The 15,469-nt window shown below is 51.1% G+C and overlaps 5 protein-coding genes and 2 non-coding genes across 7 annotated transcripts; 4 read left to right on the forward strand and 3 right to left on the reverse strand.

Moving 5' to 3' along the window:
* Nucleotides 1-49: 49 nt before the first annotated feature.
* On the reverse strand, nt 50-2,360 carry SMAC4_07231 (uncharacterized protein; the record flags this gene model as incomplete). The annotated part of the gene is made up of 1 exon (XM_003344614.2): nt 50-2,360. The coding sequence occupies one exon, from the start codon at nt 2,358-2,360 to the stop codon at nt 255-257; it is 2,106 nt and encodes a 701-aa protein (XP_003344662.1). The 3' UTR covers nt 50-254.
* Nucleotides 2,361-3,675: 1,315 nt separating this feature from the next.
* SMAC4_07230 (uncharacterized protein) lies at nt 3,676-5,793 on the forward strand (the record flags this gene model as incomplete). Its single annotated transcript, XM_003344613.1, has 1 exon — nt 3,676-5,793. The coding sequence occupies one exon, from the start codon at nt 3,676-3,678 to the stop codon at nt 5,791-5,793; it is 2,118 nt and encodes a 705-aa protein (XP_003344661.1).
* A 1,708-nt stretch (nt 5,794-7,501) lies between these two features.
* Nucleotides 7,502-7,596, forward strand: SMAC4_13761. Its single transcript has 2 exons — nt 7,502-7,538; nt 7,562-7,596. It is a non-coding gene; the product is annotated as a tRNA-Gln (tRNA).
* Nucleotides 7,597-8,502: 906 nt separating this feature from the next.
* On the forward strand, nt 8,503-8,587 carry SMAC4_13762. Its single transcript is given in 2 exon segments — nt 8,503-8,539; nt 8,553-8,587. It is a non-coding gene; the product is annotated as a tRNA-Gln (tRNA).
* Nucleotides 8,588-8,614: 27 nt separating this feature from the next.
* On the forward strand, nt 8,615-11,014 carry SMAC4_07229 (uncharacterized protein). Its single transcript, XM_003344612.2, has 2 exons — nt 8,615-9,228; nt 9,735-11,014. Exons 1-2 carry the CDS (start codon nt 8,868-8,870, stop codon nt 10,529-10,531), a joined length of 1,158 nt encoding a protein of 385 aa, XP_003344660.2. The 5' UTR covers nt 8,615-8,867; the 3' UTR covers nt 10,532-11,014.
* A 539-nt stretch (nt 11,015-11,553) lies between these two features.
* On the reverse strand, nt 11,554-12,002 carry SMAC4_07228 (uncharacterized protein; the record flags this gene model as incomplete). Its single annotated transcript, XM_066090594.1, has 1 exon — nt 11,554-12,002. One exon carries the CDS (start codon nt 12,000-12,002, stop codon nt 11,592-11,594), a length of 411 nt encoding a protein of 136 aa, XP_065947077.1. The 3' UTR covers nt 11,554-11,591.
* A 1,606-nt stretch (nt 12,003-13,608) lies between these two features.
* SMAC4_12784 (uncharacterized protein) lies at nt 13,609-15,150 on the reverse strand. The gene is made up of 2 exons (XM_024655883.2): nt 14,759-15,150; nt 13,609-14,695 (listed from the first exon to the last, which is right to left on the reverse strand). The coding sequence occupies exons 1-2, from the start codon at nt 14,766-14,768 to the stop codon at nt 13,740-13,742; spliced, it is 966 nt and encodes a 321-aa protein (XP_024511704.1). The 5' UTR covers nt 14,769-15,150; the 3' UTR covers nt 13,609-13,739.
* Nucleotides 15,151-15,469: the final 319 nt, after the last annotated feature.

Raw genomic sequence — 15,469 nt, forward strand, 5'->3', positions numbered from 1 at the left:
CCAGCCAACTGGCCTGAACCTGAAAGGCCCTGGATCGCGAGGTGTTGCCGGATGCAACTGTTGAAATGGCGTCTTGTCCGCTTCTATACTCTATCTGTTTACCTGTTCATGTAAGTAGCTTTTGATCAACAATATGTTCCCGTCTAAACGCCAACTCATGTTACTAACACCCCGTCCTGTATTCGTCCCCAGGGGCAGACAACAACAACAACAACAACAACAACAACAACAACAACAACAACAACAAACAGCCCTCAATACTCTTCTGCCGTCCAATCCCACTCGTCAGCGAGGAACAGTTCCATCGCCATCTTATTCGTTCCCAGCGTGCCAGCATATCTCATTCTTGGATCAGCCGCCAGACTTCTGGTGAACTTGAACACCTTCTTCTTTTTCTCCCTGTCATTGTCATCCTCTTCTCGCGCCTGCACCAAACTGACCCAACTGACCTCCTCCCTCCTCTTATCCCAGTCGCCTCTCTTGATGGCAATGGTCTCGCTACCAAGCATAGCCTGTACGTACTCCAAAAGCGGCAGGATCCTCGTCCGGAAGCCGCAATTGGTATGATTCCGATCAATTTGATAACTCGGACACTGGCGCAGGATTGAAATGAAGTGGCTGATTTCCATCGTTGAGATGCCTCCAAGCCCATTGTCTGTCCCTGCCCCCTTACCACCAGTGGAAGGTTTAGGAGGTCCAAACACTACACCCGCCCCCGGCGCGTTACCAGCGTCGACCTTTGCAAGGGGGTTCTCCCCGCCATCATACTGATTGATAGCACGATCAAAGCTCATTGGGCTGAAATCCACCAGACTTAACAACCCCTTCGTGCAAAGAAACCGGATCATCTCCCCCAACTGATAACTATCGCAACTCATGCTGCTCTCATACCCCATCTTACATTGCCTTCCCTGAGCAGCCGCTTGCAAAGCCGAGGCGGCGTTGGATGTGAAGCTGGCTCCTACGCCTGCGCTGCTCGTGATTATCGAACGAGTCTGTGGCGGGCGGACGATGTACAGTCGCAAGAAGTGGCGGGGGATGGAAGCCAGGACTGAGAGCAGGCAGTTTCTCCGGTACGACAATTCCTCTTCCAATGAGTCAGGCAGTTCCCACCAGCGGGCTTTGAACCTATGTTCAATTCCTCCGCCGCCGCCGCCGCCGCCCTCCTCATCGTCCGCCTCCTCCTCAACCGGGGCAGAAAGCGTCCATCTCCTACTTCCATACATAACCAGTTCCCTCGTAGCAGCCTGGAACTTGACTGGGAAATTCAATAACCAAGAAACCAAAATCTTTTGACGCAAAAGCTCTTCACTAGCTAGAGTGAGGACGTGGCCGTCTTGGTCTTTCGTGATGCGGGTTGGTGTGGGTGGCCATTTGGTTTGGATCTGGGTCTGGATTTGGATCGGGGGCGTGAGAGGGGAGTTGGTGGCGAGGGAGGAGGAGACGAGACGGGAGAGGGAGGGGATGCAGGAGAAGCGGTCGGCCAGGAGGCAGAGGGTGATTAGGTAGGGGATTGTCAGGGGGGGTTGTGAAGGTGGTGGTGTTGGCTGTTTGGATTCATCTGCCCCTGGCTTTGGTGGTGCCTTTTCGAGCGGCTTTTTCAGGCCGTTTGACTGGGTTTTGACTGGTGTCTTGCCTGGTGCTCGTCCTGGCCTTTGGCCCTTTACGGGTGTTGCTGTCTTCGTTGCCGGTTTGGATACTGGCTTTGAGGTAGGTACTGATGCTGCCTTTGAGGTCGGTGGTGGTACTCCTATAAATTCTGCCGGCGGTGTTGCGTCTGCAGCCTGTGGTGTTTCGTCTGCCGGTGGTGCTGGCGGTGCCGGCAGCCCCCCATAATGTAGTATGTACATCAAGTCATGAAAGACATACCTCACCTCGGCGCTCTGCGTAGCCTCATCATCTTCTCTGATGGCCACCCTTGGCAACTGAGTCCAGTCCGCCTCCCCAGGGCTGACATTTTCCAACGAAAGCTTAGCAAGCGCCGCTTCAACAGCTTTGGCCTCGGCAAAACGCGTGTCCGATAGTAGGCGGGCGAAGTAAGGTGAATGCTCCTTCAACACCGATAGATGAACACGAAAACCAACCCTCACTCTGGGCTTGGGTGGTGGCCTGGGTGGTTTTGCGAGTGTCTTTGCCGGTCCTTGTCCAGGTGCCTTGCTGGCCTGACGAGGAGTTGGTCGGGCGGAATAGGCGGCGAAGGCTTTCTTGGCAGCAAGGATGACGGGCTTTGAGGTTTCGAAGGTTACGTCGAGGACGATATCGCCGTTGGGGGCAATCTCGATGATCTCAAAATCTGAAGAGTCGTCGGTGCTACCGCCATTGATGGGTGGTACAGGTAGTTTGGTGGGTGTTGTTGACATGGTGGGTTTGAGACGGGATGAGGTGATTGATGAGAGGGACTTCCATGCAGCTGTCAATGCCCGTTCCGTCCTTATTCGATCCGCTAGAAAAAAGTAGGAGATAGAATGGAACCCTTCCAAGTTTACCTAACTCAAGAGTACTTCTTGAAGTTGCGTTGACGAACTCCATACATTGATGTCAACAGTTTGTTGTCAATGTCTGATATCGAAGATTACGTGATCAGCCAGAGTTGTTCCCGTCACAGAACTTCACGCTAACATGCCTGGATAAGACGAAAACTGTGCATGACATCTTTGAGAACAAAATTCATCGACCGTGACGCCTCATGTTTCTTACTCACTTGTGATTCATCACTGAGACGAAAACGCCACGAGTCCAACTCTTCACTTAATCAGAGAAATAGAAATGTCTATGGAGTCCTGCTGTTGTTGACAAGTCTAGATAGATCATTTGATGAAGCGGCAAAAGCGGGTTTGTAATCCAAAGAAGGCGAAATTGTTAGTGCAGGTAGTGACTTTGACAGGTGCAGTGCGCGCTGTCAGTGGTCCGCCCGGCGGGCGGTGGTGATCAGCACCGGGAATGCATTTGAAGGCTCGAAGCATTGAAGCAATGGAAGCTTGTACACAGAGATGACGTTTCTCGTAAACTCCACAATTTGACCGAACTGGTACGGGTAATTACCGCTTTCGTATTGCAATGTTTTGCACAGCTGAGCTCCAAGGTCCCGTCTCATCCATCCTCATCTCACTCAGGGCAGAAACCGGGTCTTCCGAGATCGGAACCGGAACCAATGGATGTCTCGTTCAGAAAGAAAGGAGAACGAACCCCCTTTCCAGATTTACGTTTGATGCAGTTTGCCTTGTGTTTTCAGATCCTGCAGATTCAAATCAATCAATCAAGGTGTTTGCTTGTTTCCCGCCCACAACTGGAGTGAAACGTGGTAATAAGGTTGGCGTAGTGGCTAAGCAGTGAAAAAATCCAGTAAATATTAGGTAACATAGCGGGCGGCCGAGACCGCTACTGGATGGCCCAAGACAAGCCCACCCCGACCAAGACCAGTATCGTGCACTTTGTCGTCCATGTCGCCCACCACACAGGTCCATGTCGTGCCAAGAAGTTCGACGTCAACCTTTTCGGCCAGTTTCCTCTCTCTCGGTTTTTTTTCCCCTAGCATCTCCCCATCTCCCCTTTCCCACCCTTCGAGACATGCTCACTAGAGCAGATGCAAATTTTCTATTCTCACTTGTTCTCTCCGTCTTTCCCTACAACGTGTCTTGACACCTCCTCGTCGTCACCTTCAGAGTTCAGTAGGCAATGGCCGCTGTGCGCCGTCGTCCCCCTACCCAGTCTCTTGTATCTGCTCTCCAACACCTCGACCCTGTTTCTTTCCACACCACCGCCGCTGCTGCTCCCTCGAAAGCTCCCAGAGCTGCCCAAGACACCGAACTACTGGATGCTTTTATGGGATATCTCTCTACTTTCTTCCACCATCCTCCCACAGCTACGCGACCCACGATGAGACGAGTAACGATGCCCGGTCCGCGGGTCCTGCGCACTGCAGTCGGTAGACGTTACCTCCATGCATATGCACGACCTTCGAGAACCTCCCTCAGCTCGACAGCAAGCACCGAAGAGCTTTGTGACCGCTTCCGAACCCATAGCCTTACTGATCGATCCTCGAAGCGCAAGTTCCACAACTACTTCGTCACCCATTTGCCGTCGTCCTCCCTACATCCTGATTCCCGCTTACAACATCCCCACCATAAGCTCCCGCGATCGGCATCGGTACCACACAAGCAAGACCCCGGAGCTGCTCCTGCTGCCGTACCTCCCAACATACCCGGTCGCGACCTCACCGTCGTCCGAATTCCCCTACGAAGCGCGAAACACCATTTTGGCGCGTCCGTCTCTCGCGGCCAGCGTAACTACAATGAAGATACGAACCAGGCTGGTACCATCAGCATGCCGTCATTCGCCAAGCGAGCCCCCATGAGCCTGGTTCGCCGTCAGTCGCGGTCTCTTACCGAGAACACCACCGCCAACAGCTCCTTTGGAGACCCCCAGATCTTCTACTTTGGTGTCTTTGATGGTCATGGTGGCACCGAGTGCAGCGAGTTCCTAAGGGACGAGCTACATGGGTATATTGAACAAGCAGCACTGGACTTTGGCCTCAAGAGCAGTTTACAAAATCAGGGCTCAAGCCTCGACAGCTTGAGTAACCCTCCATCGGACACGTTGGGAAATGCGCCCAGGAGCGGCAGAGATGCACTTGGTCGAGTCGACATGAAGAGTCCCGAAGAAGTCCAGGACCAGCTCAACGTACCGGAAACAAGGGGCAATGCTGTTGTCGAAGAAGCTTCCCACGAACCACCCCCTGACGGAGACGATCCCATACCAGCAGGAGCAGACGAAGCCAAAGCCGAAGAACTTGAAGCCAGCCTCCTAGGCGAATACCGCAACACAGTAGGAGGCTACTTCCGCCGTTTCAACTGCCGCTACTTTTCAGAACGAGCTGCCGCGCGGGCCCGCTCCAATGCCGCCTCCTCGATGGACGATAGCACCCTCAAGAACAGGCTCCAGAAGCAAATCGACGAAACCCCCGTCACCACGCCCGTAACCGTCGAGTCCGTTCTCACCTACGCCTTCCTCCGCGCCGACCTCGATTTCATCACTGCCCAAGCGCGCAAGCCCGACCCCGACGACCCTCACATCGCCGATTACCCCGTCAACAAGGACGAAGTCCTCGGTCAGCCGCACCTCCCGCCCTCCGGGCACGGCATCGGCGGCACCGCGCGCTTTAAGGGCGGCTCCACGGCCTCGATCGCCCTGATCGCCACCCCGACACCCGCACCCTTCTGGCACCCGGCCGCACACAGCACTTTACTGGTCGCCCACGTAGGCGACACCAGGGTCTTGCTCTGTGAGACGGCCACGGGTCTTCCTCGCCCCTTAACCCACGACCACCACCCCTCCAGCCCCACCGAGACCCGTCGCCTAATGCGCTATGCCGAGTCTCTAATCACCGACTCCTTCGGCGAAGAACGCATCTCGGGCCTCGCCAACAGTCGATCATTCGGCGACATGCAATCCAAGCGCATCGGCGTGTCCGCCGAGCCGGATATCATCCGGGTGAACATGGAGCCGGCCGAGTACTCCTTTCTGGTACTCATGAGCGATGGTGTCAGCGGTACCTTAAGTGACCAGGAAGTTGTGGATGTGATCAAGGAGGCCAAGACTCCCGAGGAAGGAGCCAAACATGTTGTCGAGTATGCGACCGAGGTGTCGGCCGATGGCGATAATGCTACGTGTCTTGTGGTCAGGCTCGGCGGGTGGGAGAGGAGGATGGAAGGCGGCTTGGGAAGTTTGGGGACGAAGGAGATTCGGGATGCGAGGAGGGCAGAGGCTTTGGATCCCAGGAGGGGAAGAAGATGATTTTTTTTTTCGGTGCGAATGGTGACGGTTTCTTTTTCTGAGTGACTGGCTTTGTTCGGGTCGGCGATAGAATGTTCGTAGACAGCGTTCCCTCTTTTTTTTTTTTTCTTATGGTTCTCGCATTGTTTGTTTGCTTGTTTGATCAGATCTGCATAGCATGAGCATGGTTGGTGATGGGCGGGTTGCGCAAGGGTGGTGAGGGTGGGTGGCCTGGATGGTACATATGGTAACTGGTAACTAGAATAAGGGGACAGGCCAGATAATATTGATATTGATATTGATACGATATGATATGATTCGCTTTGCTTTGTTGCCCCTGGGTCAGTGTAATCCAGTGCAGTGCAGTGCAACTGCAACGAACAGTAACTTCCTGGAACTACGTAGGAGGGATGAGATGAGAGATGAAAGTGGAACTAAGTGTGGTTCGGGAAATTTGCTTGCGGTCGAAAAAGATCAGAAAAGATCAGAAGAAGGTCAGAAGACGGGAGATTAGCTGGAGCGAGAGGTCGGGTGTATCTCTTTGTAATACGCAATATATCTAGATGTCTAGATGCATGCTGTGGTGTTATAATCCAGCCCGTTCGTGCCTAAGGTATGCCTAAGGTATGAAGAAGCATTTATGGTATAGTAGAGTATAATATGATAGGTATGTTGATGTTGATACGCTATCCTGCCCTCTTTCGTTCCGTCATCGTTGTCTTTTTTGGCCTTTTTGGGGTCGTAACAGATACCATAGAGGTGAGGTAGCATCCTCATGCGCGAGGTATCTTATGTATATGTCCTAAGGAAGAAAATACCAAACCGAGATCTTGACAAGTAGTTGTACTTTACCATGTGTACGCACATGCGCAGGAGACAATCTTGAGATGGCGAAAGAGATTGGTGTGTTCAAGACTTTTGAATATACTACGTGAGACTACCAAATTGATGTGCAAATAGACTACTAACAAATGGAGATATCGTGGTGGTGCTCCCCATTGTTCTCCATTGCTCCTTGATACTCTCTTTTGCCCTGATCTCTGATGTCCCATCACTTGCATTTCTCCTTGATACAGCTTGATACTCCCCGTTGCTCTCTGCCGTTCTTCATTTTTCTCTAATGCTCTCTTATACCGTCTGATACTCTCTTTGTCTTTTCCTTATTCTGCGACACTGTTCAATGCTCTCTAAAACTTGGAAATATCCAATGCTTCATTGCTTCATCACCATTTCCCCCTTTTCATCATGAACATTTTCTTGTCTTTCTTTTCTTCCCGTCTGATGCATGGAAACACGAGACCTAGGGCATAGCAATTGCTACTGCTGGATCGACGCAGGAAGTCATGCGTCACTGTCCGTTTCCTTAGTTTCTCCTTCTCCTCTGTTTTCTGCACTTTTCTCCCTCATCTCTTTCTTATTTTTTTTCTTTTTCTTCCTTTTCTGTCATCTTCTGTTCTTGGTTGCTCATCGGATTTCCAGGGACTGCAACGGAATTTCCAACAGAACGGAGAATGCAAGTCAAAGGAGCACCTGCAGAGAAAGCAAGCAGAAAGACCCATATATGTAAATCTAAAGTGTAAATTAAGATATGAGTACCTCAAATTGCGTGTCTTGCTTGGTCGTTAGCCGTACTTCTTGTGTGAATAAATGCATTGCGTTGCGCAGCATAGTCCTATATGAGTACCAGGTTTGCGAAATTGCATCAACAAAGCAACAAGCAACAACCAGCGGTTGTATAGTGTAGCGGTTATCACTCCGGATTCTGAGTCAAAAATCATCAGAAAGATTATTCCGGCAACCCCGGTTCGATTCCGGGTACGACCTCTTTCTTTTGTCATTTTTATGATTCCTTCTGCTCATATGTTTCGTTTTTTCTTTCTGTTTTCCTCTGTTCACCGAATTTCTTTCTTCCGTCTTACTTTTTTTTTCTGCATTCTTCCTGGCTTGTAATTCCTGTCTCGCTTTTGTCGTGGAAAGACTGAGTGAGTGTTACAAGTGCATGAACCGCGTCGGAACGACCTGCCCCGCACATCCCACTCCTCCATAGGGAAGGAAGGCACCACCGGTTTGCATACTTGCACAGAAGGCACAACATGTCAGCATAGTAGTATCAGGAAGGAGGCTGTCGCGACAAGAAGGAGCATCGTGTGAGGCTCAGGTTTGGGAAGGCATACATAGCTGTAGAAGGAAGGAAGCCATGCACAGCAGGAAAAAAAAGGTCGGGCACGAGAATTCGGGTCTTGTACCTGACAATCTGACATCTATGCCCAGGCCTTAGAAACTCCCTTCTTCTGTTCTCCATCTTCTACACACTTTCGAATCCCTTCAATTGATCACGCCCTTTTTGAGCCCGACAGAGTGTTGGCCAGTCATACCTCTTGGCGCCCATTCATTATGTTTCCTTTCACTGGCACTTCCGTCCTGGGGGTATCGACGCTGGCCTAGTTTTTCCCTTTCTTTCCCGTTCCTACTTCTGAAATCAACATCTTTCTGCATCGTCGCCTTTGCCACTCCAATCCAAAGTCACATCGAGTTCGAGCGACAGACATCGTATGCTTCCAGCGAGCTCGGGGCGGGCACCTGCGGCTTTTCCCATCAAGCCCACGGCCCAATGTCCACAACCCCACATCTGCCCCACCTCGCAAGAAAGTTCCGAATTGCCTCACCCAAAGTACATAACTCCGCATCCCGGCACACGCACATAACAAGAAGCACCACAACAACTTCGAGGGTTGTATAGTGTAGCGGTTATCACTCCGGATTCTGATTGCTTCAGAACATTCCGGCAACCCCGGTTCGATTCCGGGTACGACCTCTTCTTTTTGATGTTTTTTTTTTCTTGCTCTGATCTCAGTCCCGATTTGTTTCCGCTGCTATTCTTTCTGTTTGTCTTTTTCTTCTTTTGTCATCACGAAGCAGGGGCGCCATGTTATCTTTCATTGGTTCCCTTCCGATCAGGCATCAATGTCTCTCAGCCGTTCAAGTTCGCGGAAACCTGCTTGGAGTTCAACATGATTACCACAGCTGCTCAACCTTGAACCAAACCTCGCTGATTGCCGACTTCAAAGCGGCTCCGGTATATCTTGAGCCTCGCAATGGCCCCAGAACTTTGCGACGTCTGCTCGCAGGTTCCTGCCTGGATCGAATCCCTCTCTTGGGAAACACCTGTGAGCAGGTACACTTGGCGGTTTGACACCAGGAATGAGCCCGAACTCACACTGCGATCGTGGAAAGATATGCAATCCGAAGCAAAGAACGATAGATGCGACCTGTGCAACATGATCACCATGTTCAAAGACCGCAGTTCACTGCCTGGGCATTTCTTTGGATATCCAAACAGCGATCCCAGAGATGACGAGACGTCTGTGAATACCCCGTTGACGTTCTGGAGGGACATGGCTCCGTACACCAATGATATCACCTTCCAGTGTGTCAATAACGTAAGCATCTTCTCCGGTAAGTCTTCCGTGCTCCATCTTCATGGTGTAAGTGACATTCTCTTTTGTGCCTCGTTGTTGGGAACGCTTTGCTTCATACTTACTCACAGCACCCACCCTCTCACGTAGGCCCCCAGTTCTTGCCCCTCGCAGGCTACAATGAGAATAATGCGGAATCCAACGTCATGCTCATGAAGGACTGGTTAGACCATTGCCAACGAAACCATACAAAATGCAAGAAAAACTCGGAGGACTTTCTGCCCACCAGACTCTTGGGTGTCGAAGCGTTCAAATGTGGCGAAGCGCCAAACCTCGGAGACGACGTCAAACTAGCCTACCTAGATTCAAATGAATTCGGGTGTGATAAGGCCCCGTCCTACATCACCTTAAGCCATTGTTGGTGACCACCCTCCAAGCGTCCAGCTACAACAACCAGGGCAAATCTTTCAGGACACATAAGCAGAATCTCTTTTCCTGACCTTCCAAAAACCTTTCAAGACACAATCGACATCACCCGAAAACTAGGCCAACGATACCTCTGGATCGACTCCCTCTGCATCATCCAAGACTCTGAGCAAGACTGGGCTCGCGAAGCCAGCTTAATGGCCAAAGTGTACTCCCACGCTTATTGCACGCTAGATGCCCTCAGCTCCAAAGATAGCAGCGAGGGTTTACAACAATTCGATATCCAACACGAAGATCACTCGTTCGTCGACATTGCTGCAACCACTACAAACGGTGACTGTGATGCCAATAGCACTTCATCCCAATCCTATCACCGCATTTTCTCGGGCAAACTATACAGATGGATCGAAGCGTACAACGGAAGCGTCCCCCAAGGCGTTAACGACACCAGCCCCCTTCGCTTTCGCGCTTGGGCACTCCAGGAACGAAAGTTATCGCGAAGGGTAATCCACTTTAGTAAATCGGGATTGCTGTGGGAGTGTGGCGAGCTCAAGGGGACAGCTCAGCTGCCGTGGGAGGAGATAGAATTTCGACCACCGTCTCCGATGATTACGGACACCGGCAGATTTGACGAGTGGGCGCAATTACAAGATGACCCCCAAACCAGAGACCTAGCAGCTGCCTCTCTTGAGGAGTATAGGCTTGAAGGGCGGTGGTGGAGCCTGGTGAACGATTATGGCCTCCGGCTCTTAACACAGGAAATGGACAGGCTAATTGCCTTCTCAGGAGTGGCCCAGGCTTACAAAGAGGAGTATCTTCCTAGCGGAAAATACGCCGCTGGGCTGTGGAGGAGATGCGTGTGGAACCCAAGTACGAGGATGTCTATGGGGCGCTTAGTGGCGCGCTTTTGGTCCTGAGTGGTGCGAGGATGATTGAAGTTGACCCTTATCCAGATGGGCCAGAATCCCTGGAAAGTGATATAAGTTGGAGGGTAAATTTGAAGAACGGATTGGTAGTAGCGTGCCTTACACCTGATGTTACGGATGTGATCGAGACATGTGGCGGTGTGTTGATGTGTTTGGGTATTAGACACCAGAGCGGTGATGTTGATATGATGGAGGGAATACTTCTGAAGGAAGTCCATGAAGAGGAAGTTGTCGTTACGTATTGCCGGGTGGGTTGTTTTGACAGTATGGAAGTGTCATTGTTTGAGGGTGTTGAACCGCGAAGGATTATACTAAAATGAGCGAGTGGCGAGGATACCGGTATTGTTTCACATGGAAGCAGAAGGGTCATTCATGTTCAGATTGTCAAACCTTCAAAGAGAAAGGGGTATCGGTGGTGGGGAGAGCCTGCTGAGTCGACAAGGAGAACATATGTACTTGGCTTTAATGAAGTCCAGCCGATAGAGCAACATACAACCAAAAGCCATTTCGTCAAAGAAGTATGTATATATGCACTCGTTAGGTCTTCACAACCTTACCCGTATTCCTAAGGTACCTACCTACACCTACCTACCTCCTACCTACCGCTCCCAGCTCTCACCTCCTCGCTCATCCAAAAGCCGTCCTAGCTACTCTAGCACCGCCACTGACAAAACCCCATTAACACCTTCGCGATCATCAATTCGACCAGCTCTATGTTTGCGCCCTACCACTACCACCACCAACAATACCTAGCGCCCCATCGAATGTGCTTCCCGTGCTTTTTGCTTATAATTGAAGCTTTCAGGAGGGACTGGAGGTTCGAAGTTAGATTTCCGTCAGAGATATCTTTTTCCTCCTGCACGTCTTGGTATTGGCTTTTATCAGAACTCGGTTGCATTGGACAGTTAATACCGAGATTGTGGTTATACATATTTCCAAACCAAAAAAAAAGAACGCTGGCTAGTATGGTTCTGATATGCTCACTCACAGATGACAACCCAAGAAGACAAATACAAGGAGATTGACATCTATCTGACCCCCGATCTTCAGATCAGATTAGTGTTATCCGGCATGCCTCTGAACCATCCCACAAGGATGGTTGGACCAACAGTTCTCTGACTATACATCCTACCCTTCTGTACGCAAGATTTCCGTCTTTCTGAAGATACTCCCTGAGCACAAGACACTGAACGCCTGCCGGGCTCGCTAGATGGAAGTATGAGACACCTAAACACACCAGGTTGCCCTCAGACAGTTTTGTCCCATCTTCATTCCAATCCGGCTCAAAATACTCAGCCGTTAAGCCATCATCTATGCGACGAAAGGCAAACGTTCCTGTTCCGTTCCGACCCTCAAGATCGGGATCAATTTCGAAAAGACGGGCACCGGTTAGGACCAACGCCGCCCCTTCCTTGAGGGCACCGTACTCGTTGCCGTTCTGGTGATCAGGTTCTCCTTTCATGTTGACCATTTGGAGCTCGTCCAGCCATTGCTCTGCTGGATGTCACTCGGTTCGGGATTCCATCGCTTGATACTGCTGGAAACGGACGGGGCTATATGATATCGCCCCTCCGTAGCTGGCCCACGACCAGGTAGGAGCGATATATCCTGATCTACGCCCGCCGCCGCCGCCAGCTTGTTCCCATAGCAACGCTTGCGGCAGATGTGCGCTCCATATTCCGGCAAGGTACTGCGTAGAGATATCGTTGGGGAGGAATTTCCTATAGGCCTGCGCTATACCCGAAGAGCTGGTAGTTTGTCAGTCACCTCGGTCAGGGCTCGCGCACTATAGCTCTGCAACAGCGCGAACCAGCGGATTTTCATCTGAATGGCGAAGGCGATGTGCTCCGGCGACCCACCACTGCTTTGGTTGTAGCTGTAGGGGTCGTACAACTATTTCCAACCCAGCCGCGTCACGCTTTCCACCACGCTCCCGCCACCGGGAATATGCGTCCATGGCAGCTGCGGAGTGCCTTTGGCCTCGCAGCATTCCCATAGCAGCTGGTCGTGGCCAAAGTGGATTGTTCTCTTCGATAGCTCTTTCTCTTGGAAAACCCACGCGCGGTAACCGAGTGGGTGGAAGATCTTTCCGTGCCTCGTGGTGGCAAGTTCTGGCGCGGATAAACCGTCGTATTCGTTTTGCCAATACTGCGGGGCGTGCGAGAGTAGACGGTAGAGCGATGATGACTCGTCATTGTCTTTGGAGGTATCACGAACGTGAATGCCGAAGAAATCATGACTATCGATCGCAGCGTTATATGTACCTGATGGCATGGATGTTTTGAGGCCCCTCTTGTGTGTCTGGAAGGTCGTCGGCCGAAACCACATGTCCACCAACGGTGTCCGTCCAGACACCAGACCTGTGTCTTGCATGGAGGAAGTAGCATAGACGACATTCTTTTTTCTCTGCCGTTTCTAGTATTGTTCTCAGCGGCTGGAGCGTGGCGGGAATGGTCTCTTCTCCGTCAGGTTCCGTTGCCCAGAACTGGGCCGGGATTTGTGAGCAAAAAGAGCAGAGCTTCGCACCATCCTCGAGAACAATTGACTGATGCTCAGGCTGGACGTCATCGGAAGGCACGCCTAAGCGCCTTTTTGGGAGCGCCTCCATGGCGGAGAGGTTAGGAATTTGTGAATGACCATAATCGGCGAGGATGATATTTTCTTAGAAAATAGTGTTCGAATGAAGGATCGAATTGGATGTTGCTCGGGCAGAGGTGAGCTTCGAGTTGACGAATTGGGAACAGATCAAGAGAAACAGACCTCTACCTAGTTCAAACTCCATCCTCCAAACTACTGCCTGACGGCTGACAGTCAGCAACACTCAAAGTGGCTAAAGGAAGCGGCATCTGTTTCCAAAAGGCAGTCACCACCCCGGATCCCCGCCCAGTGATATGTGGTTGCTCTAGCGCTTATTCTCTTCTTCAACAGTAGGATGTGCCGCCATATGGTCCTCACCATGGTTCAATAGGTAAGCCGTTTCGATTTTCTAATCTCTTGCTTCATCAAGCTCACCACCTCAAACCATCATGAAGACATATATCCATTTACGATTTCTTCCTCAATCAAAGAGTACATTACTAGGTAATCGCTGCCATCGTTGTGCTAACCAAACCTCCAAAATTCCAAAAGCAAGAATTGAACCAGGAGTCGGAAATAAAAGAATATCCGCCTGTAGCTCGCTCACCTTCACTATAAACATCTACTTCCCAAACCCTCGCTCACCCAACAACTCTCCCAGCTTTTCCAATCGCACCAAGACCTCACTGCACCCATCCTCATGCTGACCAGCATTCCCGTCTCCATGTTTATTTCCACCCTCGCCATCACGCCTTCCCTCCTGTCTGTCCCACCCCGACACCTTTCGTCTCTCTCTCTGTCCATTTCCAACCCTCTCCTCCTTTCCAATTCTCTTCAACTCCCTTCCAATATCCAATGTAACCGCCATCGCATAAAGACCCCCGGCCTCTTCCAAATTTCTCCTATCTTCCGTTCGATCGAACTGCCTCACCAGTGCCATTCCCATGTTGGTTAGTGCCGCAACTACCCGAGCCTGAGCTCCCAGGGTATGACTCTCTCTTGTAGTTTGTGCCTCGACTTGTGTCTGTGACATGGAAGATGCCCCTGGGTAAAGCGAACATGCTAGGACCAGAGATATATGTCCTAATACAAGCGCTTGTTCCAGCATCCCGTCGGTGTCTCCGTCTTCGCTTTGTGCTTGTGCTTGTGCTTGTGCTTGTGCTTGTGCTTGTGCTTGTGCTTGTGCTTCTGCTTGTGACTGGGAGTATGCGTGAAGCAGGGAGGTAGTTTGTTCGTTGAAGGAAGTTAGGAGGGTGGGTTGCTCCTGCCTTCGGTCCTGGTCCTGCCCCCGGTCGTCATTGTCTTGGACGGGAGCAAGATAGTAGTCGGGGCTTATGATGTTATTGTTATTGTTGTCGAAATTTCTTATGGTGGTTTCAATTGGTCCAGGGGTAGGGGCGAGCTTATCCAGCTCTGACGAAACAGAGAGAGTCCGAGGGATTGCTGATATATCATCTTCCAGGGGAAGCTCAATCTCGGATACGATGGCGGACCTCTTCAGGGACTCCGTTGGTGTGGTTTTGTGGAAAGGATTATGGTAGAGGGAATACGTGGGCATGGAGCTGGGATGGCTGGTGACTGTGAGAGGTGAGGTGGTTAGTCCGGTGATGTCACCATGGTGGGAGGGGGAGTTGGACTCACCGTAGGCCATATTAGATGCCTTCAAGGTTGTATCTTAGGTTATTCAGTGTGTAAATGGACAGGAGGTTCTTGGATGAGTTGAAGAGGAAGTGTCAAAGTATCGCGAGAGCTTCGACCTTGTCAGATATCAATCACGTCGCGACACAACAAGAAATGGGAAAAAGGAGGAGGCATATCAGATCGTGAGTGACGGGTTCCGCACGAATTTATCAACATCTCAACAGCCTCCCCACCCACAACCCCTAACACCATATGGCATGGCGCTTCCACAGCCTTATAATCTCATTCCTTCCCCTGAACCCTTAAAAAAGACCTCTGCAGGATTCAAGGCTTCAACCCTCTAAACCGTGTCGATCGTGTCAGCCTCATCACCAACACCCCACTTTTGCAAGTGGCCTGAGTGGCTTGAAAGTCTTTTAAAGACAATAGGTAGTGACCGCACAGTAGGCCGATTCTGCAAAGCTCCCACCACCTCTTCCCCATTAGGGCTGACAAGGTGTTACAGCTCCTCCTAACTCCCTTCAACAGCTCACCAACACTTATCTCCGAAGCCATACAGCAGTTAGACCAAGGGCTTAAATATTCAACAGCCACTGGGAAGCCACCCGCAACCACGTGATGGCGGCTATTAGCCTCCTTTAGCACGATTTGGGTAAGAAAGGGGTTGCAAAATCGGGGAAATGGTGGGTAACAAGGGGGTAACATGGGGTA

The sequence above is a fragment of the Sordaria macrospora genome, chromosome 5, assembly GCF_033870435.1.
Source record: "Sordaria macrospora chromosome 5, complete sequence".
NCBI lineage: Eukaryota > Fungi > Ascomycota > Sordariomycetes > Sordariales > Sordariaceae > Sordaria > Sordaria macrospora.

Bases quoted from the DNA above. Each gene is read 5' to 3' on its own strand.
- SMAC4_07229 (XM_003344612.2), top strand. From the start codon at position 8,868: ATGGCCCCAGAACTTTGCGACGTCTGCTCGCAGGTTCCTGCCTGGATC. The intron at 9,229-9,734 runs GTAAGTCTTCCG...CCCGAAAACTAG, and splicing joins TAACGTAAGCATCTTCTCCG to GCCAACGATACCTCTGGATC.